This window comes from Saccopteryx bilineata, chromosome 3 (genome assembly GCF_036850765.1).
Source record: "Saccopteryx bilineata isolate mSacBil1 chromosome 3, mSacBil1_pri_phased_curated, whole genome shotgun sequence".
Taxonomy (NCBI): domain Eukaryota; kingdom Metazoa; phylum Chordata; class Mammalia; order Chiroptera; family Emballonuridae; genus Saccopteryx; species Saccopteryx bilineata.
The window spans coordinates 206,275,127-206,301,181 of NC_089492.1; the positions used below are offsets into that span (position 1 = coordinate 206,275,127).

The 26,055-nt window shown below is 42.1% G+C and overlaps 1 protein-coding gene across 3 annotated transcripts in view; it reads right to left on the reverse strand.

Annotated features, from left to right (window-relative positions):
* The window catches only part of TGFBR3 (transforming growth factor beta receptor 3), a 234,539-nt gene that overhangs the window by 25,199 nt on the left and 183,285 nt on the right, over nucleotides 1-26,055 (reverse strand). For all 3 annotated transcript variants that reach the window (XM_066268636.1, XM_066268635.1, XM_066268633.1), the window contains 3 exons: nucleotides 25,746-25,904; nucleotides 10,739-11,038; nucleotides 7,011-7,131 (listed from right to left, as the gene is read on the reverse strand). In XM_066268636.1, the coding sequence (XP_066124733.1) occupies nucleotides 7,011-7,131; nucleotides 10,739-11,038; nucleotides 25,746-25,904 (580 nt within the window). The remainder of the gene's footprint in view (nucleotides 1-7,010; nucleotides 7,132-10,738; nucleotides 11,039-25,745; nucleotides 25,905-26,055) is intronic.

Consider the following 26,055-nt stretch of genomic DNA (forward strand, 5'->3'; position numbering starts at 1 on the left):
AGAAATGAGGTGAAAGGATTTTAACCTCTAACTTTTTTGTTCCAAAATCCCCAATAAGCCCGGAGGAGAACTGAAAGTTTGATCTCCACTGGAACCCTGTAATTGAGTTGGCATGCCAAAGGCAAAAAAGCACATCAATATTTACTTTTGGTTTAAGGGTAAGATTGTAAAAAAGGAATTCTAGCTATTATTGTAAAAAAGAATTTTAACAATAAAGAATTCTTTATAGAAAGAACAAACTATAATCAACATACCGAATTAAATCTTTTCATATACTCTGAACAAATTTTGGTCTACCTCTAGAACCAAGATTTTCCTCCTCGAAGTGTTAGGCACAGTTTTCATAAATGGGGTATTTCTGGGGTTATGCATGAGTAACGGACCACAGCTTCCAGCCTCCAAATTTCAACTTTCAATTCAGCTCTTCTAGACAGGGTAGGACAGAGCTGTCCCAAAGAGAAACAAGGTATCTAACTGGTATCCACATCCATTGCAATTTGGTGAAGTGGAAGAACCGGGAGATAAAGAAGCTGGAGACTCAGGAGGCCTTTATGCAGGTCATATTAAGATACAGTTTTTACTAGCTACTTTCCTTCACTGTGAATGAATCCCTTCTCTGGGCTGTTTCAATATTTATGGCATTTGTTGCACTTGCTTGGTCACTTATCTGTATCCCTCCACTAGGATCTACAGTTCTCACTTGAGGGTGATTTTTTGCACACACACACCCCACAAACACACACTTTCCAGGGGATGTCTGACCATGTTTGGAGATACTCCGGGTTGTCACAGCAAAGAGTGGGAAGGTGTGTCATTGGCAGCTAGTGGGTGGAGGCCAAGGACACTGCTCATTTTTTCCAATGCACAGGACAGACCCACCACAATGCCATTTGGGTGTTATCCAACCAAAACGTCGATAGCGCTGAGGCCAGAGCCCTGGCCAGTTGGCTCAGTGGTAGAGTGTCAGCCTGGCATGTGTAGGTTCCAGGTTTGATTCCCAGTCAGGACACACAGGAGAAGCGACCATCTGCTTTTCCACCCTTCCCTTTTCTCTCTCTCTCTCACACTCTCTCTCTGTCTCCCCCTCCTGCAGCCATGGCTCAAAGGGTTTGAGAGCAAAGTTGGCCCTGAGGATGGCTCCATAGCTTCACCTTAGGCACTAAAACATCTCGGTTGCCGAGCAATGGGGCAGTGGTCCCAGATGGGCAGAGCATTCCCCCAATGGGGGGTTTGCTGGGTGGATCCTGGTTGGGGCACATGCAGGAGACTCTCTGTCTTCTTGTCTCTCACTTTAATCATCATAAAAAAAAAAATCATCTCATCATCATCATCATAAAAAAAAAAAATAGTGCCGAGGCCGGGAAATTGCACTACACTGTGAAGGCCTTAAAGACAGGATAATTCATTCATTAAGAATATGGTAGATATTCAATAAACATTTTTTTTAATAAACAACCATAAATATCTTGTATATCTTATTTTGTGACCTGATCGTTGGCTCTCTACTTGAGATCTTTTAATGGTTAACTTTCAGAGGTGTGCACCGGAATACTGATGGATGAAATGAAATGCCTGGGTTTCCTTCAAAAAAATCCAGGGACAGGAAGTGATCAAACAAGATTGACTCCGAATTGCTAATTGTTGAAACCAGATGGAGGGTTCATGGGAGTTCATTCTACTATTCTATTTTTGTATTTAGTTGAAATTTTTCCAGAGTAAAAAGTTTTTTGTTGTTTTTTTTAAATTTATTTTTCTGAAGCTGGAAATGGGGAGAGACAGTCAGACAGACTCCCGCATGCGCCCGACTGGGATCCACCTGGCACGCCCACCATGGGGCGACGCTCTGCCCACCAGGGGGCGATGCTCTGCCCATCCTGGGCGTCGCCATGTTGCGACCAGAGCCACTCTAGCGCCTGGGGCAGAGGCCAAGGAGCCATCCCCAGCGCCCGGGCCATCTTTGCTCCAATGGAGCCTTAGCTGTGGGAGGGGAAGAGAGAGACAGAGAGGAAGGAGAGGGGAGGGGTGGAGCAGCAGATGAGCGCTTCACCTGTGTGCCCTGGCCGGGAATCGAACCCAGGACTTCTGCACGCCAGGCCGACGCTCTACCACTGAGCCAACTGGCCAGGGCCCAGAGTAAAAAGTTTTTAAAATGTGAAGTGCACTGAAGAAAAAAAAATTCCTACGATACCTCTTCTCCCTTACAGAATGGAGACTTAATGTTTTTGTCTGTCAATTAAGCATTTCTACATTTCTTTCTACTCAGCTTCCCCTCATCTCTACCTCAGCCTGAGGACAAAACCTGGCAGGTGTTTTAGAGTATTTTTGTTCTGGAAAAATCAAATGTGTTCCAAAAAGTCACGCCTCTCTTGGATTAACTTCCAACTGACGTTCACAACTTTCCCTTCCATCCTCTCCACCTTCCTCCAAAAACTTAGTTTGGCTGAGAGGTTAAGAGGCAGGAAAGGAAATCAACATTTACTGAGTGCCCACGGTATGCCGGGTGCTGTTCTGAGCATACTTTTACTTTGTAGAAGTCATATACTAATAATATAGAAAACGTTCAGTATTTTAAACATTTAACTTACTCATTTTAGCTCGTCGAAAATTATATGTTGTACGTAAATCATGGCAAATTGTGGATGATATTTACTGTTCTTTTTTGCCCCATTTTTTGGTGTGTATGCCCAAAATTTTAGAGCTCAAATTTTCAGAGAAATGATTACTCTTCCCTTTCATCATTAAAAAAAATAAAACCAATGACATGGTAAAATCATTTTTATTGTGGAAGCCCAAGTGTTCTCAAATCCTGTAAAAAGTGCTCTCAGCATCCAAAGCAAACAGCACTCACATGCCTATACTTCAAAACATTTCAGAAAATATCACAGGATGGCATCACCTCAACTATTTTAATTGTTTTGCCATAAACCATAATATGTATAAACTATTCATGTTTTCTGGGCTTTTTTTTCTGAGTTATAACTCAAAGTCACAGAACTTCTCTTAAAACTTTAATACTCTCTTAGATAGTTTACATGTTTCCCAATATCTTAACCCTTTGGGGGAACAGACTTTTTTTTCTAAAATTCTTAATCTTATTTTCTGTTCATACTGTGTTAACTACATTACTTGTACTTTTCATTAAACACTAGCATCAACCTCCACTGAAGATAAGGCACAATGTTTGAGAGCATAGGCTCTGGAATCAAAGCACATGGTGTTGAATCCTAGATCCGCCATTTATATGTGGTGTGAGCTTGGCCAAATTACTTAGTCTCTCTCTATACCTGACTCCCAATGGTGCTAAGAGGATTAAATATAACCCATATGAAACATGTAGCACAGAACCTTATAATAAATAAATGTTTAAAAATGTTAATCATCAGCTCTATCACATATTGCTGAAAGTTTAAAGAGCAAAAGAATGCTCACCCAATGCTGGTTCCCAAGAGAGTAAGAAATCAAAAGTGGTGAAGATGTGCTTCAGGAGCTCAGAAGTTCCCATTAAAAACACTGGCGCAGAGGAGAGACCCAGAATTATTTATTTAGTCTTGAGGGCCTATTCTCCCTGCCCACAGAAGGAAGAAACCCTGCTGGAAACGTGTCCGTGCTACTGGCAGAGCTAGCACCTGAGCTGCTCTCTGCCTGGCTGTGAAGTTGACAAGAAGAGCCTTTATCAGTGGCCCCAGAAAACTCGAGTATTGAGAACTATGATGAACCAAATGACTGGAAGGGCTAGAACTCTGATAGCTTTCATAAAGTACCTGCATAGTAAAAGGACAGTGAAACACCCCATTGGTTAGAAAAATTTTACCCCAAATATCAATTCCAATAGGAGACCTGCCCACTTCCAGTGATACTATATTATCTGTGTCTTACTAATAGTAGCACACAAAGCTGTCTGTCTGGAAGAAAATTCATAATCCTGTTAGTCACATAAACAAACACTATTAGGCAAATGTCACATTCCCTTTTCTATCAACTACTCCAATGCCCTGAGACACAGAGGAAAAGCACAAATTCAAATGACTGGCACTGAGAAGAAGTCATTTAGGATCAAAAGAAAATAAACACAAAAGGTAAGAGGAGTCATTCATAGAGCTGGAAACTGTCAGAAAACCTACTCCATTCACTGCGAAGTTAGAAGGCATCTTTGCATACACCCCCTGGGAAGTGGCCTACAGTCTAACCTCCTCAATTTGTTTAACAAATCTAAGCAATAAACTTTCTTTACTACATGCTTGCCACCAAAATCTAGTCTCAATTAGCAAATCTCATGAAAGTGCTTTGATATTCAGTAAACCTTTCCTCTTGAACTTTTATGTAAAGAAAACACAGAACTTTCAGGATAATTACACCAAGTTTAAATAAAAGCAATTACCTAATTTACAAGAGGAACTACTTAGAGAAATACCACCAGACTTGAAAGAAGAATCAATGAATTACTGGAAGTTGTACTGCTGCAATATTAATGCCTAATTATTGTTTGGCATAGGAAAAAGCAAGCTGCTGCCTTCAATTACCAGCAGAAGCAGCCCTCTCAAAATAGGTAAGAGTAAGATGGAGGGTGAGGTAGCTGCTGCTAGTGTTAAACTACCTTCACAGTATAAAACAGAGCCAGCTATTGCCCAATGGTGATATACTTCACAACACAATTAATGTACTCTTTTTTTTTGTATTTTTTGTATTTTTCTGAAGCTGGAAACGGGGAGAGACAGTCAGACAGACTCCCGCATGCGCCCGACAGGGATCCACCCAGCACGCCCACCAGGGGCGACACTCTGCCCCTCCGGGGCGTCGCTCTGCCATGACCAGAGCCATTCTAGCGCCTGGGGCAGAGGCCAAGGAGACATCCCCAGCGCCCGGGCCATCTTTGCTCCAATGGAGCCTTAGCTGCGGGAGGGGAAGAGAGAGACAGAGAGGAAGGAGGGGGGGTGGTGGAGAAGCAAATGGGCACTTCTCCTGTGTACCCTGGCCGGGAATTGAACCCAGGTCCCCCGCACGCCAGGCCGACGCTCTACCGCTGAGCCAACCAGCCAGGGCACAATTAATGTACTCTTATTTCTTTTTCCTGGAACCAATAAACAATAAACTATTTGGCCAAGCCATTTATTGAGAAACTATGACTGTTATAGCTGTTTCAAATGGTTAAAACTCAACTTAAAAAAAATAAGCAAAACAAACAACAATAAAAACATTGTTGAGGAACTAACAAACATCTAATACATACATTTCACACTAACTTTTGGGTGGCTGGGAAATGAATAAAAGATTATTTTGCTTCTTTGAACAATATAGTTGAATGTTACAACTGAAAGGCCTCTAGAAGTCATCTGGTCCAAACCCCTCTTTTCCAGATAAAGAAAATGAATTCTGAGGCCATGAGGGGTGATCACCCAAGTCACACAACAGTTACTGGGCAACGCTAAGAGCTACCTTCCGGAACTCTGGCTGTAAGCCAGTGCCCACCCTGCTACCCTTTCTACAATCCATCTTTGCATGGTCCACTGGGAGTGGTCCTTCATCAGGAGGCACGCACTGCAGAGAGGCAGAGCAAAGCAGTCAGGGTCACTTGACAAAGCCTCCACCAGCTTAGCCTGTACAGCTGTTCTGTGCCCCTTATCAGACAGTGCACAGCTGGTGCACCCTTTCTGAAGTAAGCATATTCCTGGGAAGGGGACACATGTCAATACCAGTTATGACCATAGGAATAGCACTGTTGTTTTCACAAAGGTCATTCAACTGGACAACATTCACCGCCTCTGTTGTTAGGTTCTGTTTGTTTGAGGCCCCTGCTGCCTAACCTTGCCAAATCCAAAAATGCTTGGATCAGAAATGCCATCCCCGAGCTGCCTCAAGCCTAGATGTGGTGTCATCACCATCCAGCAGGTCTCCCAGCCAATGCCCAGCAACTGGAGTCAGGTGGCTCACTGGCTTTTGTCAAGTCCCTGGGTGCCAGTGACAGGCTCCTCTCTGCTCCTTGGGTGGTAGAACACAGCCTGGGGCTCTAGCCCTGAAATAGTAACCCTAGAGGCTTGAAATCCACTCTATCAGCCTTCCCTCAGTTTGACACCTTTAGATAGACAACGTTTTCAGATAGCCACAGGGTTTTTTTCAGACAGTGACAACTATAACTGCCCATGTGACATTTGGTTTCACCCTGTCAGATGTTGACAGCTGCCTAGTGTGTTCTTGCTTTTTCATGCCCTTGGTCGGAGCCGTGAGGCTGCTCCCTGTCAGATCAGTCCACAGGGCCTCCCATTCATGCCTATTATCTCCACTGAACCCAACCTGGCTCCTCTGCTGGTCTGGCTGCCCTGGCCTATACCAAGTCTGGCTTTGCCCCACCTGTCCTCTCAGGTACTGGTACCATGCCTCTCAGAATACAATCTTCTTTTTCTCCTAGAAGATGCATCTTGCTGAATGTTCCTGCACGTGCAGAAAGAGGCACTCTTGGCTTCAAGCAACAAATGTGACTTCATAAAATTCTGAAAACTAAATTATAAAAAAAAAACATTTGAATACTAGTTCTCAATCTTCTTTCTGATGACACCTAAGATAGGTGGTATTCACATACAAACTCTCCCCAAGGCATCTGTGATCTTGACAAAGCACTACAATACTACAGCCAGCACAACCACTCCCAGTGGACCATGCAAAGATGGATTGTAGACTGTGTGCCACTCCAGCATGCCAGGAAGAACTCTAACCCTTTCTTACACGCTCAACAAAGCATATTTGAATGCAAGAGAGTGACACTGTGATAGGGACAATCTTGACTCTGATCTAACAGGTAAAAAGAAAATCATTGGCAAATATATCACTAAGCACCAAGCCATGTGTCAGTAGGGCAATGAACTAAATAAAAAACTCCTTAGGGAAAAAATCCTTTTCTAAAACTACTAATTGGCATTAATATATTTTCTGAATAAAACTGAACTTTGATTTACAGTATTGGAACTTCTTAACAAGTAGCCATGAGACCCTTATTCTCTGACCCTCCCAAAACACACCTTTAGATTCTACTTCATGATGGATCACAGCGAGGGGCTTGGTGAACGTCTTCTTATTCTGCATCATGGCCCAGATCATTGAGGCATCCAGTGAGGTGCAGGCTTCATCAGGAGGCACGCACTGCAGAGAGGCAGAGCAAAGCAGTCAGAGTCACTTGACAAAGCCTCCACCAGCTTAGCCTGTACAGCTGTTCTGTGCCCCTTATCAGACAGTGCACAGCTGGTCAACACAGAAAAACAGGAGATCTGGACATTTTTCAAAGAACCACAAATAAGCTAGGAGATATAGTGGCAGGCCCAATGTATTCTCAGCTGAACTTAAAGATGCAAATATTGCTGGACAGCTTACGAATATTGCCACACACACACACCCCATTATACCACAAAACTACGGGAGCTTTTAGTGTTATTTAGTGTGAAAAATAAAGAAACTATGACAAATGGCCCTTGACCAAGCTGGCTTAACATAAATGGTTCATGTTTGTGATTTCTGGTTATAGGAAACTTTATATATTGCATTTTGAAGGTGACAGATTTTACATTTGTTGTCCAAAAAGATAATCATGTTGTCGAGTTTGTTTGACTTTTTAAATCCTGGTAAGGGTTATGCAAAATGAAGCTTTCCAGGGTCATCTGCTTTGCTGTTCCAGAGTCCAGGGAAATTGTGCCCAGGTATGGACACCATGAGGCCAGTTGCTTCTAGCTATTTTAAGGCCCCAGACTTAGAGCTAGCATGCCCAAGCCCAGTGGACCCAGGCTTAAAAAGTATGATCACATTCCACTGCCTTTCTCTTTAAAGTAACTTTGGTAACTTGTCTATGCTTACCAATAAGTGAAACTCTAGTGTAGTCGACACTGATATGCTTTTGTTGTAAGAAGACATCTATCAACCACTTAAAAAGTTTATAGCAAGACACTTGCAAAGTGAATTACCTCTAAACTTTCCCAATCACAAAAAAGCAAAGACTTTTGGCTTTATTGTCATTGTTGCTCTGAGAAACATTCAAGTCAGACACATATTACAAGTAGACAACTAAGAAAAAAACACCAAAATATAATAAGACCATTCCTCCTCTGTCTAAAAAATACAAAAAACCTTTATATTAGCCCTCTTGCAGAAAGAAAAAATAGATTTTCTGTGAAGAGTCATAATTATTGAAAAGATTTGCATTTTAGGAAAAGTTTTCTTACTTTCCTACTAGTTCTTCAGCTAGGTAAGAGTCTGAGATTCCACAATTAGCTCACTGTGTGACTCTGGGCAAGATACTGCACTCTCTGACCTCAGTTTCATCAGCAAAGGGCAGGATTGGATTGAACAATCTTTGAAACTGCTTCCTGGAAGGTTCTAACTATATGCAGTAAACAGGGAGACAGTGGTAACAGCTCATCCTAAGCCAATGCTCTATAAATGGTGAACTAGGCATATCTACCATCTCATTTGCTCCTCTACCCAGGAGGGAAGCCAGGCACTATTATTTCAATTTTATAGATTAGAAAAGGCTGGTTCTGAGAGGTCAGGGGTTTGCGTAAAGTCCTGTTAATAAGTAGCAGGCCCTTCTTGTCAGTCCTCACGCTCTTTCCATTGTGTCTTACCTTGGGTGTAACTAGTGACTTTAGGTTTAGAGTTCAACATGCCATATCATCCCCCTGGGACTCAGAGCTCTCCTTAGGATGTTCTGAAGAAAATATTAGGACTAATTCTTACAGATGAGCACAGTAGGAAGCTGGGCTTCTAACAGGTCAGCCTCAGTGAAAGGTAACAACAGTCAAAGTCATCAATAAATAACCCCAGGAACTGCCCCGTCTCCCCTGCTAGATTCCTAACTCCTGAAAGGCATTATCTGTGTACAGGAAACAGCTAGGTCTCACAGTCAAGCATTCAGTTCCCCATGGCTCTCTACCACTGCCCATCAAGTCCCAACCTATGGCCACTGGAAGGTGAATGTCACAAGACTAAGGTATCAATGTTTCTAAAAGTAACCTAAAGAACACAGTCTTAATCACCTCATATAGTGGTGTTTTTCAACCACCAGTCCACGGACCAGTGCTGGTCCACCAGAAATTTCATGCCAGTCCATGAAAGAGTTAATCACCCTGTTGTTATATGAAGCTGATAGACCCAATGATCTTAGTCAAATTCACTTAGGCTCAGAGTGATTCCCACTTATCAACCTGTATCATTGATGAAGATATTATTGAAGTTGTCTTAGATATCTTTGGAACTTGTTGAAAAGGTTGAAAACCACTGTTATATACGATCTAATGATTATAATCAGATTTGCTTATTTTCATACGTACTATAAAATTTTATTTGGGCCCTGGCCGGTTGGCATAGCGGTAGAGTGTCGGCCCAGTGTGCAGAAGTCTCAGGTTCAATTCCGAGTCAGGGCACACCAAAGAAGTGATCATCTGCTTCTCCACCCTTCCCTCTTCTCTTTTCTTCTCTCTCTCTTTCTCCTCCGCACTCCTGGCCCCTACCGCAGCCATGACTCGAATGGTTCATGCAAAATTTGGCTCCAGGCACCGAGGATGGCTCCATGGTCTCACCTCAGGCATTAAAATAGCTTGGTTGCCAAGCAATGGAGCAGTGGCTCCAAATAGGCAGAGCACTGCCCAGTAGGGGGCTTGCCAGGTAGATCCTAGTCGTGGTACATGCAAGAGTCTGTCTCTCTGCCTCCCAGACTCTCACTTAAAAAAATAATTATTTGGTATTAACAAGGAAATGGATGTTTCAGGGAATATGACAGTGCAAAGGGTTCAGATCAATGGTAATCTATACTGCTCACAAAAATTAGGGGTATTTTATCATTTTGTATTCATTTTGAAATATCCCCTAATTTTTGTGAGCAGTATATTTGAAAATGATGTTTTCCTTCTACCTCTACACCTATCTCTTACAACCTATGTATTAAGTGAGAGAATTCCATACATACATTACATTATTAATACAGCTCAATTATTAGTCTTTAGACACATATTGATAGATATGTGACTACAAAAGGATGAGAAGCTTACATTGTGTAAAATATCTACAGAATAAATGCACATATGAAATTATACATAATTACAGCAGAAGACACCCTTTATGTATCATACAAGGTCAGCCCAATGAGGTAATTACCTTGCTGATTCTCCCCCTACAGTAGCCATGCCAGCAAGGTCAAAGGTTCTCATTTCTGTTGTGGAACAGACTGTACTGATTCAACATGGGGAGTGATATGAGGTAAACATGATGAAGCAATATGGAACTGAGAAAAATTTAATTATTGGTTAGTTTCCCTTACAAGTCCTCCTGAGACAAGTCAACCTTATAACTCACACAGAGAAGGTCAAAAAAACAACTGTAATACAAGTGTCAGTGGATCTGGAAAAATTAATCCTCACACTGACTTGTCCTTTCAGCTCCCTGTACTTTTGGCACCATGCACTATCTGAATAGCAAAGATAAAGCCAGTCCTTCCCTCCATGGAAAACAGCCTTGATTTATCATCCATAAGACACTATTATGCAGCATGCATGGAAAAAAAATCACACTGTCAGAATTTATTCTTTAAGACTACAGAAAGCTCACAGTTCCCTGCTAACATGGACTTTATTACTTCTGTTGGGCAGATCCCAAACCAAAAACCTCCACCTGCAATAACTTGTGATTAAACTTCTTTGGTACGTCACACTGCCTCACCTAGAAATGTCAGAGTACCAGTACAAATGGATTAGAGCCCACGAACCTTAGGCAACTTCTGGGGCTCCTTTTCCTTTTTGGTACATAACGTGAGCTCGCACTGTAGAAAGAGCAGTGAAGTGTTGAAGATGGGCTTAAAAATAAAGCTGAACCGCTTCTTATCCGTCTCGGCTTGCGAGATAGGAAAGTGTACTCTCTTGGGATTATAGAATTTCACAGATTCATCTTTCGGACAAATGTTCTCAATGATGGTGTAATCAGACATCCTGTCTGGGTTCGAATATGGAGAGATAAAGCATGTTTGAATGGCAAATCCCAGTTCTTGGTCAGCCTTGGTAACAGACACCTATGAAGAACAGAAAGATCAATACAGAAACAAGTTAGCACCTCACTTTCACTTCAGACACAAGGGTAGCATACAAACATGGCCTATTCTGATGAGAGACATTTCTTTATTTTGACAACACACATATGGAGTCTTCTTTCTCATGATAAAAGCAACATAACACTCTTTGAGGAAAGAGGTATTTTCCATTTTAACTTGATGTGGATGGTGACAGTGAACTATTTAGTTCAAATGCCAGCCTGGAAAATTCCAATACAAAATGACTAAGTCTCTTCAGCCTTCCTTAAGTCCTCTGGGAGATAAAAATAAAAGCATATCATGCATCTAAAGTGGATTTTCCAAAATAAATACAACATCAGCAGGCGAAGCCCCTAATGTTATAATAGTGCATTTTTGTAAAGCAAGCTCTTTTTAAAAACTGCTCATTAAAGACAGAGGCAGAACTGCTTAACCTCAGCAGGGAGACTGGACTTAACCGCAACATTCAGAGTGAGCCTGAAACACAGTGGTGAAGCTCAGAGTCCTCTAAAGTCCTGCTTTACGGGAACAGGCAGAGCGGGCCCTGTGGCTGGGTGCCAGCTACAGAGCGATCTGGTGACAAACACGGGCCTGGCAAAGTGTCCCAGCCACCACTCACAGGTCTGAACCAGGCCTTGCCAAGAACTCTCCCCTCACTCTTTAAGCCCAATGGTATTTTAAGGAAAATCTAATCTGGAAACGTTTCCGACTCATTTACACTTTTCCTCTTACAAAACATTTGTATGGGTTATGTCCAAACCTTGTTAAGATTCTTTTCTTTAGAAACAGGAAATAGTGTTTGGCCAAGTGTAAACAGAATTCAAACCTCAACTATCCTAAACTCAACTACAGTCCCAGACCAGACTGGATTCTCCATTTGGTGGTGCACAGATCACCATGCAAACTGCCTCTCCCCTCTATGCTTCATTTCTGGATTAAATTTAGGATCAAAATAAACTTAAACACTTTAAAATAAAGTTAGTCCTTAACCATAGGCCAATAGTCCCAGGATCCTTTCAAAAGGCCTGGAGATATAAACAGACTCTCCGGCCTGAGAAAGCCAGGGGTTTCCCCCGACACCGACGGGGTTCAGTCCACAGAGCTATTCTGAAAGAGCCTCGTGGCTAACGACAACACTGACGGGGTTCAGTCCACAGTGCTATTCTGAAAGAGCCTCGTGGCTAACAACAACACTGACGGGGTTCAGTCCATAGTGATACCTGAAAGAGCCTCATGGCTAACGACAACACCGACGGGTTAAGTCCACAGAGCTATTCTGAAAGAGCCTCGTGGCTAACGACAACACCGACGGGTTCAGTCCACAGTGCTATTCTGAAAGAGCCTCGTGGCTAACGACAACACCGACGGGTTCAGTCCACAGAGCTATTCTGAAAGAGCCTCATGGCTAACGACAACACTGACGGGGTTCAGTCCATAGTGATATTCTGAAAGAGCCTCGTGGCTAACGACAACACTGACGGGGTTCAGTCCATAGTGATATTCTGAAAGAGCCTCGTGGCTAACGACAACACTGACGGGGTTCAGTCCATAGTGATATTCTGAAAGAGCCTCGTGGCTAACGACAACACTGACGGGGTTCAGTCCATAGTGATATTCTGAAAGAGCCTCATGGCTAACGACAACACCGATGGGTTCAGTCCACAGAGCTATTCTGAAAGAGCCTCGTGGCTAACGACAACACCGATGGGTTCAGTCCACAGAGCTATTCTGAAAGAGCCTCGTGGCTAACGACAACACCGACGGGTTCAGTCCATAGTGATATTCTGAAAGAGCCTCGTGGCTAACGACAACACCGATGGGTTCAGTCCACAGAGCTATTCTGAAAGAGCCTCGTGGCTAACGACAACACCGACGGGTTCAGTCCACAGTGCTATTCTGAAAGAGCCTCGTGGCTAACGACAAGGCACGCGACAATCAAGATGATTATCGTCATGTCACTTTGTTGTGCCTTAAAGTTTAATCCCTCAGAACAATTTAATGAGATAAATATTTTCATCTCCACTTTATAAAGAGAGGAAACACTGAACACACAGAATAGATGACTTGTCTGGATCATATCTAGCAAATACTGGGTAAAACCGAAGCTTAAACCTTAAACCCAGATGTCAATATTATGACCAGAAGTCCATTTTCTCTTTCCTACTTCGGTGCAGCTACAGGGTCAATTCAACCGGGCCCAAGAGGTAGCCCTGGAAAAACATTTAGTAAGAAGTATTTCTAGGAAGCAGTGTTTGATAGTCTGTAAATATTCATGTCATTATTTTTGCAATATTTCTGAAAAATAAAACATTTTATCTTGAAAAGATGGCAAATTACATATATCTCATTTAAACTAAAAAGTGTCCTTTAACAGGAACTCAGGGCTCACAATGCAAAAATGTGTGACAGAAGAAATGTAAATTTTATCTCTAATCTTCAGGAAATATAAAATGGCAGCATGTCTAAGGTAGCCAAAAAAGTTGTTTTGGAGGAAAAATATTATTCGTAAGTCTTTTACTCTAAAATGGACTGGAAGTGAGTAGTGGAAGGGCTGACTCTGGAGTGAGAGCAACCTAGGGAATCACGTGTTCTTATTGCTCATGAACGTGAACTCTGGCCCTCAGTTTCCCTCCTACAGACTGAGGGGGACTACCTACTAGATTCAGTTATTGTGAGCATTTGTAAAGTGAAATTACATGCAAATAACACAGCTCCCAACTACACAATAAAATACCAACTATCATTAGTGGTATTACTCAAGATTTAAATTTGGGGGTATAAATTATTTTAATTCTCTAAGACAAATGAATTAAAAGAAAAGCTGCCATTATATAACCAAGCATCACTCAGAGATGACCAAAGCCCAGGTGGCAAAACTGATAATGTCTTCGATTCAAAGAAGGGACTATGGTCTAGAGCAGTGGTCGGCAAACTCATTAGTCAACAGAGCCAAATAGCAACAGTACAACGATTGAAATTTCTTTTGAGAGCCAAATTTTTTAAACTTAAACTATATAGGTGGGTACATTCCTTATCGAGGTAGTGCCTGCATGTGGTATTTTGTGGAAGAGCCACACTCAAGGGGCCAAAGAGCTGCACGTGGCTCGTGAGCTGTGGGTTGCCGACCAGGGGTCTAGAGTGAACAGAGGATTCTGAGAGGGGACATGATAAGGATGGCCAGGAGGAGAAACCTAGAAATAGTTCTTCAGGACAAGCTAATGATTCAGTAAGTTTTATTTACCTTAAGTAAATAAAAATAATTGAAATTTTTTTTCTTTAAAAAAATTAAATTTTTTTTCTTATTAGCAGTGGAATCCAAACTGGGAAAGAAAGACTATGCATAATGCTACCCTGTTTAGCAAAATATTTACAGACTCTTACAGTTTAGGTGGACTAAAACAACTTTAAAATAAAACAGTTTATAACATTTTACCCCCACCCAAATTCTCCTCAATGTACTTAATATTTAAAATGGGAGCAAAAACATTTGGGCTCAATTCTTTTCCATTACTGACAATATCTTTGATAAAATTTAATTGTGAAAAATACAGATAATATATGAAAAGTTATAGGAAAAATAGGAATAAACAAACAAACCCATATTTCAAGTAGGCCCATACTGAGGAAACGGAGAAAAAACAAAACACCCAGGGCTGGATACATGAGGAAGGCTGACCCCTGATCAGCATAAAGCAGCTATGCCAGGCTCAGCTCTGGAAAATAACAAGCTGCACTTCAGCAGAGCTTCTGAAGTCTATAGCACAACAGGGAGTCACTGACCAACTGCACATGTGGATTGTGCAGCCAGAGAGTGAGAAGAAAACAGCAGTCTAGGATTAGAAGAGATCTATGATTAGGAACAGCATGTGGAGAGCAGTATATTTTCCCCAGTGGAGAAAGAAGGTACACCCAAAGAAAGAGAAGACCTCTCAAAACCAGGAATTAAAAAAAAGGAGAGATCCAGGAAAATGTCTAGAGCCAGTGGGCTCCATCTCAGAAGCAGTACAAATGTGAGGGTTATTTATCTTTCTAAAATAGGAATCTGTGCACTGAAGTTACTTTTAATACACAGAAGCGTCCCATTTGACCCGAGAAGCTTTTCACTCCTCCCAAAGTGAAGCAGGAAAGCAGCTTACAGCTTAGCACCAAAACCAGCTCATCACAGCGACTCCCCAGTAGGACCAGCCTACATCCTCGGGCCATAACGAAAGTTATCTTCTCTGGAATCCCACCTGCGAACCTGAATATTTGATCTGCTAAGAGGTTACATTTTCTTCCCTTTCAAATGGCACTTGAGGATAAATGATAGTAGCATCTAGTGGATAACAGTGTGGGCTCTGGATGAGTCCTGACTCTGAACTCTAATAGGTACTAACTGTGACAGGTTTTTGCCTCGATTTCCTTATTCATAAAATAGGGATATTAAAAGTCCTGTCTTATGGGATTGCTTTGAAGAGTAAATTACTACAATATTTTAACTGAGTTTGGCACAAAATAAATCTGTAATAAAGAGTAGCCGTTGTTATTTCATTATTACCACAACTACCTAATATTTTTTAGCCATCCCAGAGACGTACACTGTGCGTGATTTTACATATATATATGTATATATGTTATATACACATGGATTTTATATACATATGTTTTATACATATTATATATATGGTTATATATATATATATACACACACACACACACACACACAAGACCATTATATATAGGAGATATAATGATCTAGAAAAAAACAATTTTTGTGAGATAGAGTAGCACATAGCATTTCACTAACTTGTGTGCAATTTAAAAGGTAATTATGTGAGGCCCCTGGATAGCTCAATTGGTAGAGCATCGTCCTGAAATGCAAAGGTTGCGGGTTCAATCCCTAGTCAGGGCACATACAGAAACAGACTGGTATTTCTGTCTCTCTCTCTCTTTCCCCCACCTTCCTTTCTCTCTAAAATCAATAAATTTAAAAATATATGAAATGGTTTGAAGTATTTCATGGCTAAACTTGACATTGCAACTACTGAACTACTATATAAAAATGCTAAGCAAGGACAGGCTTTATTAGAATTCACACTGGGAGACTAAGAGAGAGACAAGATGGCGCTGGAGTAGGCGGACGTACCAGCATCTACCTCCCAGAACCAATGTGGATTACAAACTAATTTTATGAACTATCAACTGGAAAAACCAACTTTGGACTAAACTAAAAGGACTCTTCAACCCAGGAACGCTGAAGAAGCCACCCAGAGACTGGTAGGAAAAGCGGAAACGCGGAGAGGGCTGCCCAGCTTCTCGGAGCGAACGGCAGCAGGGAGAGACTCGCGTGGCGGGAAGTGAGTTTAGCAGAGGGGAAAGGGCCCTGAGCCCCAGGAACAAAGCCCCAGCCTACAGCCCCAGAGCCCAGAAGAAGCATAAGGACAGTATTTAGCTTGAAACAAGTCAGGATACTGTTTGTGAGAGAGTCTGATTTCTCAGACCCAGGATCCTTCTTAAAGGGACCACGCAGAACATCTCTCTCACAAACACTCACCCGGGGCTCCTGGAGACGGAGGGAGAGGGGAGAGAACCACAGTAACAGGAAGAGAGTGCAATCTAGGAGGCATAGGGAGAAACATTTTTGGGAGATAGCCACTCTAACCCCTGGGACGAGTCACTCCCCAAAGCTGAAGTGAATATTTCCCCCGGAAACAGCAATACCAGCAAAGGGAAGCAGGAGAGCAGCCAAACAAGCTCCCCCGCGGCATTCAGAGCAGAGTCGCATAGAAGGAGGGAGCTTTCGGGTCTACGGTAGTGAGTCTTAGGGTCCGAGCTGCAACGCCCCCACCCACACGGCTGAGGGCGCACCGGAGAGCGGGCGGCAGCGGGAGACAAAAGCGCAGTTCTGCTGGCAGGGGCGGAAGCTGGCTGGCCACCAGTGGGCTCAGGTGTGAGCTCAATCTTGCCCGGCTAGGGAGAAGGGGGCGTGCAAAAGCGGCTAAGCTCAGCTGCCGGCAGCCTGTAATCCAGCCTCCGGGAGAAGGGCGGGAAACCCAGAAAGGGTAGAAACCAGCCCCGGAGCAAGGGCAGAGGAGCACATCCCTGCCCCGCCTGTGCAACCCAGGCTTGCAGTCTGACTTGGTAGCAGGCTCCTCCCGCGGGGGTGGAGCCAAAAGCCCAGAAGAGGCGGAGTTCCGCTACGAAGCTGAGCTTGGGCACGCAGCCTTTCCTGGTGGTAGAGCCAAGGCTAGCAGCTGTTCCTTGAGTGGGATCATCCTGCAAAGGCAGGGCGAAAGCTCGGAAACAGGCGGAGACCCGCAGCTGAGCAAAGGTGCTCGCCAGTGCCCTCAGGACCGAGCATAACATCACACACGGGGGCGGGGCAAAGGCCAAGGCCACCAACCCTTGTGAACCCGAGCACGTGATCACAGCCACTCTCGTGAAGAGAAAATGCGGAGGCAGAGAAATACAACACAAATAAACCAAGAGAAATCCCCAGAAAAGGACCTAAGTGAATCAGATATAACCAAATTACCAGATGCAGAGTTTAAAATAACGATTGTTAGGATGCTCAAAGATATTAGAACCACCATAGATGGCCATTACGAAAACCTAAATAAAGAGATAACAAATATAAAAAAGGACATTGAAATAATAAAAAAGAATCAGACAGAAATAACAAATACAATATCTGAAATAAAGAATACAATGGAAGGAATTAAAAGCAGGATGGATGAAGCAGAGAATCGAATCAGTGAGTTAGAGGACACAATAAATAAAGGCATGGAAGCAGAGCAGAAAAAAGAAAAGAGACTCAAAAAGTCTGAGGAAACTCTAAGAGAGCTCTGTGACAACATGAAGAGAAATAACATCCGCATCATAGGGGTTCCTGAAGAAGAAGAGAAAGAACAAGGGATAGAGACTTTGTTCAAACATATTATAGCGGAAAACTTCCCCCAATTAAGGCAGGAAAATATTTCACATGTTCAGGAAGCACAGAGAACTCCATTAAGGAGAAATCCAAAGAAACCAACACCAAGACACATCATAATTAAATTACCAAAGCTAAATGATAAAGAGAAAATATTAAAAGCTGCAAGAGAAAAAAAGACAATCACCTACAAAGGAGCCCCCATAAGGATGACTTCTGACTTCTCAACAGAAACACTTGAGGCCAGAAGGGAATGGCAAGAAATATTCAAAGTAATGCAGAACAAGAACCTACAACCAAGACTACTTTATCCAGCAAGGCTATCATTTAAAATTGAAGGAGAAATAAAAAGCTTTACAGACAAAAAAAAACTAAAGGATTTCACTACAACCAAACCAAGGCTGCAAGAAATGCTAAGGGACCTGTTGTAAACAGATCAAAGGAAAAAAAGAATATAGCAAAAGAGAAAAACAGTTTTAAAGAAAAAAAATGGCAATAAACAATTACATATCAGTAATAACCTTAAATGTTAATGGATTAAATGATCCGATCAAGAGACATAGGGTAGCTGCGTGGATAAGAAAACAGGACCCATACATATGCTGTCTACAAGAGACACACCTTAAATCAAAAGATGCACACAGACTGAAGATAAAAGGATGGAAAAAAATATTTCACGCAAATGGAAATGAAAAAAAAGCTGGGGTAGCAATACTTATATCAGACAAAATGGACTTTAGAACAAAGACCATAGTTAGAGATAAAGAAGGTCACTACATAATGATAAAGGGAGCAATACAAAAGGAAGATATAACCATTATAAATATCTACGCACCTAATATAGGAGCACCTAAATATATAAAGCAGACTTTGATAGACTTAAAGGGCGAGATCAACAGCAATACTATAATAGTAGGAGATTTCAATACCCCATTAACATCATTAGATAGGTCCTCAAGAAAGAAAATTAACAAAGAAACAGCAGACTTAAAGGACATATTAGATGAACTCGATTTAATAGATATCTTCAGAACCTTTCACCCTAAAAGAGCAGAATATACATTCTTTTCAAGCACTCATGGGACATTCTCTAGAATAGACCACACGTTAGGGCACAAAAGCGGGCTCAGCAAATTTAAGAAGATTGAAATCATATCGAACACTTTCTCTGATCACAATGGCATTAAACTAGAAATCAACCACAATAGAAAAATTGAAAAACATTAAAACACTTGGAAACTAAATAGCACGTTATTAAACAATGAATGGCTTAACATTGAGATCAAAGAAGAAATTAAAAAATTCCTAGAAACAAACGATAATGAGCATACATCAACTCAAAATTTATGGGACACAGCAAAAGCAGTCCTGAGAGGGAAGTTTATAGCATTACAGGCATACCTCAAGAAGCTAGAAAAAGCTCAAATTAACAACTTAACCCTGCATCTAAAAGAACTAGAAAAAGAACAGCAAGTAAAGCCCAGAGCTAGTATAAGGAAGGAAATAATAAAGATCAGAGCAGAAATAAGTGACATAGAGGCTAAAGAAACAATACAGAGGATCAATGAAACCAGGAGCTGGTTCTTTGAAAAGGTAAACAAGATCGATGAACCTTTAACAAGACTCACCAAGAAAAAAAGAGAGAGGACTCAAATAAATAAAATTAGAAACAAGAGTGGAGAAATAACAACTGACACAACAGAAATACAAAATATTGTAAGAAAATACTATGAAGAACTGTACGCCAAAAAACTAGACAACCTAGATGAAATGGACAAATTCCTTGAATCATATAATCTTCCAAAAATCAATCTGGAAGAATCAGAAAACCTAAACAGACCAATTACAACAAATGAGATTGAAACAGCTATCAAAAAACTCCCAAAAAAGAAAAGTCCTGGGCCTGATGGCTTCACAAGTGAATTCTACCAAATATTCAAAGAAGAACTAACTCCTATCCTTCTCAAGCTATTTCAAAAAATTCAAGAGGAAGGAAGACTTCCAAACTCCTTTTATGAGGCGAGCATAATTCTGATTCCAAAACCAGGCAAAGACAACACAAAAAAAGAAAATTATAGGCCAATATCCCTGATGAACTTAGATGCAAAAATCCTCAATAAAATATTAGCAAACCGGATCCAGCAATATATGAAAAAAATCATACACCATGATCAAGTAGGATTTATTCTTGGGAGGAAAGGCTGGTACAATATTCGCAAATCAATCAATGTGATTCATCACATAAACAAAAGAAAGGAGAAAAACCACATGATAATTTCAATAGATGCAGAAAAAGCATTTGATAAAGTCCAGCACCCATTCATGATCAAAACTCTCAGCAAAGTGGGAATACAGGGAACATACCTCAACATGATAAAGGCCATCTATGACAAACCCATAGCCAACATAATACTCAATGGGCAAAAATTAAAAGCTATCCCCTTAAGATCAGGAACAAGGCAGGGTTGCCCCCTTTCACCACTCTTATTCAACATAGTTCTGGAAGTCCTCGCCACAGCAATCAGACAAGAAAAAGAAATAAAAGGCATCCAAATTGGAAAAGAAGAAGTAAAACTATCATTATTTGCAGATGACATGATATTGTATATAGAAAACCCTAAAGTTTCAGTCAAAAAACTACTAGACCTGATAAAAGAATTTGGCAAGGTGGCAGGATATAAAATCAATACTCAGAAATCAGAGGCATTTTTATACACTAATAATGAACTGTCAGAAAGAGAAATCAGGGAATCAATCCCCTTTACCATTGCAACCAAAAAAATAAAGTACCTAGGAATAAATCTAACCAAGGAGATTAAAGACTTGTACTCAGAAAATTATAAAACATTGATAAAAGAAATCAGGGAAGATACGAATAAGTGGAGGCATATACCGTGCTCATGGTTAGGAAGAATAAACATCATTAAAATGTCTATATTACCCAAAGCAATTTATAAATTCAATGCAATACCAATGAAAATACCAATGACTTACTTCAAAGACATAGAACACATATTCCAAAAATTTATATAGAACCGAAAAAGAACACGAATAGCTTCAGCAATCCTGAAAAGGAAGAAAAAAGCGGGAGGTATCACACTTCCAGATATCAAGTTATATTATAAGGCCATTGTACTCAAAACAGCATGGTACTGGCATAAGAACAGGCACATAGATCAATGGAACAGAACAGAGAACTCAGAAATAAACCCACAGCTCTATGGACAACTGATATTTGACAAAGGAGGTAAGACAATACAATGGAGTAAAGACAGCCTCTTCAACAAATGGTGTTGGGAAAACTGGACAGCTACCTGCAAAAAAATGAAACTAGACCACCAACTTACACCACTCACAAAAATAAACTCAAAATGGATAAAAGACTTGAATGTAAGCCATGAAACCATAAGCATTTTAGAAGAAAACATAGGCAATAAGCTCTCTGACATCTCTCGCAGCAATATATTTGCTGATTTGTCTCCACAGGCAAGTGAAATAAAAGACAGAATAAACAAATGGGACTTTATCAAACTAAAAAGCTTCTGCACAGCTAAAGACAATAAGAACAGAATAAAAAGACAAACTACACAATGGGAGAATATATTTGACATAGCGTCTGATAAGGGGTTAATAACCAAAATTTATAAAGAACTTGTAAAACTTAATACCAGGAAGACAAACAATCCAATCCAAAAATGGGCAAAAGAAATGAATAGACATTTCTCCAAAGAGGACACACAGATGGCCAATAGGCATATGAAAAAATGTTCAACATCATTAATGATTAGAGAAATGCAAATTAAAACCACAATGAGATATCACCTCACACCAGTCAGAATGGCGCTCATCAATAAAACAACACAGAATAAGTGCTGGCGAGGATGTGGAGAAAAGGGAACCCTCCTGCACTGCTGGTGGGAATGCAGACTGGTGCAGCCACTGTGGAAAACAGTATGGAGATACCTCAAGAAATTAAAAATCGAACTGCCTTTTGACCCAGCTATACCACTGTTAGGAATATACCCCAAGAACACCATAGCACTGTTTGAAAAGAAGAAATGCACCCCCATGTTTATGGCAGCATTGTTCACAATAGCAAAGATTTGGAAACAGCCCAAGTGTCCATCAGAGGATGAGTGGATTAAAAAGCTTTGGTATATATATATACTATGGAATACTACTCAGCCATAAGAAATGATGACATAGGATCTTTTACAACAACATGGATGGGCCTTGATAACATTATACTGAGTGAAAGAAGTAAATCAGAAAAAACTAAGAACTATATGTTTCCACACATAGGTGGGACATAAAGATGAGACTCAGAGACATGAACAACAGTGTTGGGGTTACAGGGTGGGGGGAGGAGAGGGAGGGGGTTGGGGGAGGGGAGGGGCACAAAGATCATGGCTTTTCAGCATTGGCCATATTCCCCCCTTAATCTATAGACAGACAGCAAATATTTACGCATGGTGTTCCCACTATAAAGACTGCTGTCTTAGGGACAAATGCTGACAAACTATTTCAGCAGTTCCTCCTTCTTCAAAGACTTATATGTAAACATAGAGCTCCATGTTTCATAGGACATACTCAAGCTCACTCCATGCTTCCTGGTGCTTTAGCACAAGGGAATGCCCCCCCCCCCTTTTTTTTTTTTTTTGTATTTTTTTTTTGTATTTTTTCTTTTATTTATTTATTTTTTGTATATTTCTGAGGATGGGGATGGGGAGGCAAGCAGACAGACTCCTGCATGCACCTGACTGGGATCCACCTGGCATGCCTACCGGGGGGAATGCTCTGCCCATCTGGGATGTTGCTCTGTTACAACCGGAGTCATTGTAGCAACTAGGGCGGAGGCCATGGGGCCATCCTTAGTGCCCAGGGTGGATTTGCTCCGGTGGAGCCTTGGCTGTGGGCGGGAGGAGAGGGACCGGGAGGGGGGAGAGGGGGAGGGGTGGAGAGGTAGATGGGCGCTTCTCCTGTGTGCTCTGGCCAGGAATCGAACCCGGGAATCCTGCACACCAGGCCAATGACTCCGACGGGTCTACCATATCATGCTTTTTACTTAAAAAAAAAAATTTACATTTCTTTTGAAAGCTGATGAACAGGAGACACCAAATCTACCTTCTTTATTAGATCTAGCTAATAACACTGTTCTGTCTTTTTTCCAAATAGCTCCAGATATATGGAAAAGATTTATATAGGCGGATGGGGATCCTCAAACCCCTCAGCGAGATCTTCTGAGAATGGCTTTTAAGATACCTAGAGGCAGAAAAAGCCCAATAGAGATCAGGGGGAACTACCAGCTTTTAGGATACACCCTTAAAGGCTCCAGCACCCCAAAGGGGTCTCATAGGATGCCATCTGGGTCCTGCTTCAATAGTGGAAAGGAAGGTCATTGAGCTAAAGCCTGCCAGGCTTACACACCTCTACTGTGAGGAAACAGGGACACTGGAAGGTGGGCTTCCCCCTCGCTCCTCTAAGGGAGGGTTCAGTCTCTTCCAGGCCTGCTCCAGCCACCTATGACCTAACCTTGCCCAGAATGCTGGGGTTTGCCACTGAAGGCTGAAGGTGCCCAGGGCCGTCGACCCCATCTACGACACTGTGGACGAGCCTAGGGTATTTCTTCCAAGAAGCAGGTAAACTGATCTCATTTGCACAAGGGCCACTTAACTATGTTTTGCCTGAATAGTCAGGTTCTTTATTCTTCCCTCAAAGATCTCTGTTGTGGGTGTTGATAGTCCTATTTTCTGCTGCTTTGCTTAATATATAGTGTTTCCTTTATTCCTCCTACCTCAATGTCCCACTCATATTTCAGGCTGGGACCTACTCTTAATTTAGAGCTCTCTTTCCTCCTTATGCCAACTTGTATTATGAATTTACCTTTGCCACCCAGCTTAGTGTATCCCAAGGTTCTCTTTACCAGGCCACAGTCACAGAGCTCCAGGGAAAAGCAACCTGGTCTCAACTCTCCAGGCAGAGGAGAACAAAAGCTCCATATCCACGCATGCTGCAAATGGCTTTTTCCAGTCTACCTGAATCATTACCAGCTAGAAGCAGCGGTCATTGGGACTTGGACATGAGCTGCAAAGTATAGAATGGTGACAACAATTCCAGTGCCATACGGACTTTTCCTGTGGGGAACTTTCCTGGACTCCTGCTCCCTGTGACAGCTCCTAACAGACTGAACTGTGGTTGGGTTGCATTTTTCAGGGATTTGGCATGGTGATGGGGCCAACTTGGACTTGGGGAACATGTTAAGGACACTACTCATTTATGGATTCTTGCTGTATTGGCCAAGAGTTTGCTTAAAGGCTTTTAATCACTGTAAAAAAAATAGAGGACTAGATGAAGAAGATGGGGCACATATACACCATGGTATATTATTCAGCTAGGAGAAATGGTGACATTGGATCACTTATAGCGGAATGGTGGAGTCTTGGTAGCATTGTGCGGAGTGAAATAATCGAATCAGAAAAAAACAGGAACTGCAGGATTCCATACATTAGTGGGACATAAAAGCGAGACTGAGAGGCATGAACAGGAGTGTGGTGGCTATGGGGGGTGGGGGGAGGGAAGGAGGGAGAGGGGGAGGGGAGGGGGAGGGGTACAGAGAGAACTGGATGGAGGGTGGCAGAGGACGATCTCTCTTTGGGTGATGGGTATGCAACATAACTAAATGACAAGATAACCTGCAAATGTTTTCTTTGAATGTATGTACCCTGATTTATTGATGTCACCCCATTAAAATAAAAATTTATTTATATATATTAAAAAAAAAAAAAAAAAAAAAAGATTTCACACTGACAATGTCTTTAAATTATTCATCTAGCCCCGGCTAGTTAGCTCAGTGGATAGAGCATCAGCCTGGCATGCAGACATCTCGAGTTTGATCACTGGTCAGGTCACACATGAGAAGAGCCCATCTTCCTTCTTCTCCTTCTCTCCCTCTTCCCCTCTCACAGCCAGTGGTTCAACTGGCTTGAGCATCGGCCCAGGCACTAAGGATAGCTCGGCTGATTCGAGCATCTGCCCCAGGTGGGGGTTGCTGGGTGGATCCCGGTCAGGGCACATGCCCGAGTGTGTTACTCTATTTCCCCTTCTCTCACTTAAAATATAAACATTTATCTAGGCCCTGGCTGGTTGGCTCAGTGGTAGAGTGTCAGCCTGGCGTGCAGGGGTCCCGGGTTCGATTCCTGGCCAGGGCACACAGGAGAAGCGCCTATCTGCTTCTCCACCCCTCCCCTCTCCTTCCTCTCCGTCTCTCTCTTCCCCTCCCACAGCAAGGCTCCATTGGAGCAAGGATGGCCTGGGCGCTGGGGATGGCTCCTTGGCCTCTGCCCCAGGCGCTGGAGTGGCTCTGGTTGCAACAGAGCGACGCCCTGGAGGGCAGAGCATCACCCCCTGGTGGGCAGAGCATCGCCCCCTGGTGGGCGTGCCGGGTGGATCCCAGTCGGGCACATGCGGGAGTCTGTCTGACTGTCTCTCCCCATTTCCAGCTTCAGAAAAATTTAAAAAAAAAAAAAAAAAAAAAAAAAAAAAAAAAAAATATATATATATATATATATATATATATATAAACATTTATCTATAAAGCACTCTCCATTTAGGAGGATGTAGCAAATCCTGAAATTTTCTGCTTTGGTCAGAAATCAAGTGGGAAGAATTTCCTGTGTCAGGCCCTCAGCCCAGAGCTGGTGAAAGGCTGTGAGGAAGAGCAGGTAGGTCTGCTCCAGGGGAATTTAGCTCATGCCCCAGAAACTAATGTTGAAATCTCACCTCAACATAAATGCGTCCATTCTCTGCCACTGAAAAGACCCCCTGGGAGGGCACCAGAAAGAGGTCAGTGTTGTACAGTTCCATATTGAAGGTGATATTTCTGTTGGGCGGGTCCTGGAAGCGACTGGGATTCCCCACCTGCTGCAGGCTGCAGTTAAACTTGGGAAGAAAACAAGACAAGGATAAGTCACAGTCCAGTGAAGGTTGAAGGCCCAGCAGCTTTATGAACTTTGGTGTGAAACATCCAATACCCCCTTTCCCAATAGTTCCTAAGTATAACTAGCCAAAAAGATGACATTCTCCACAAATT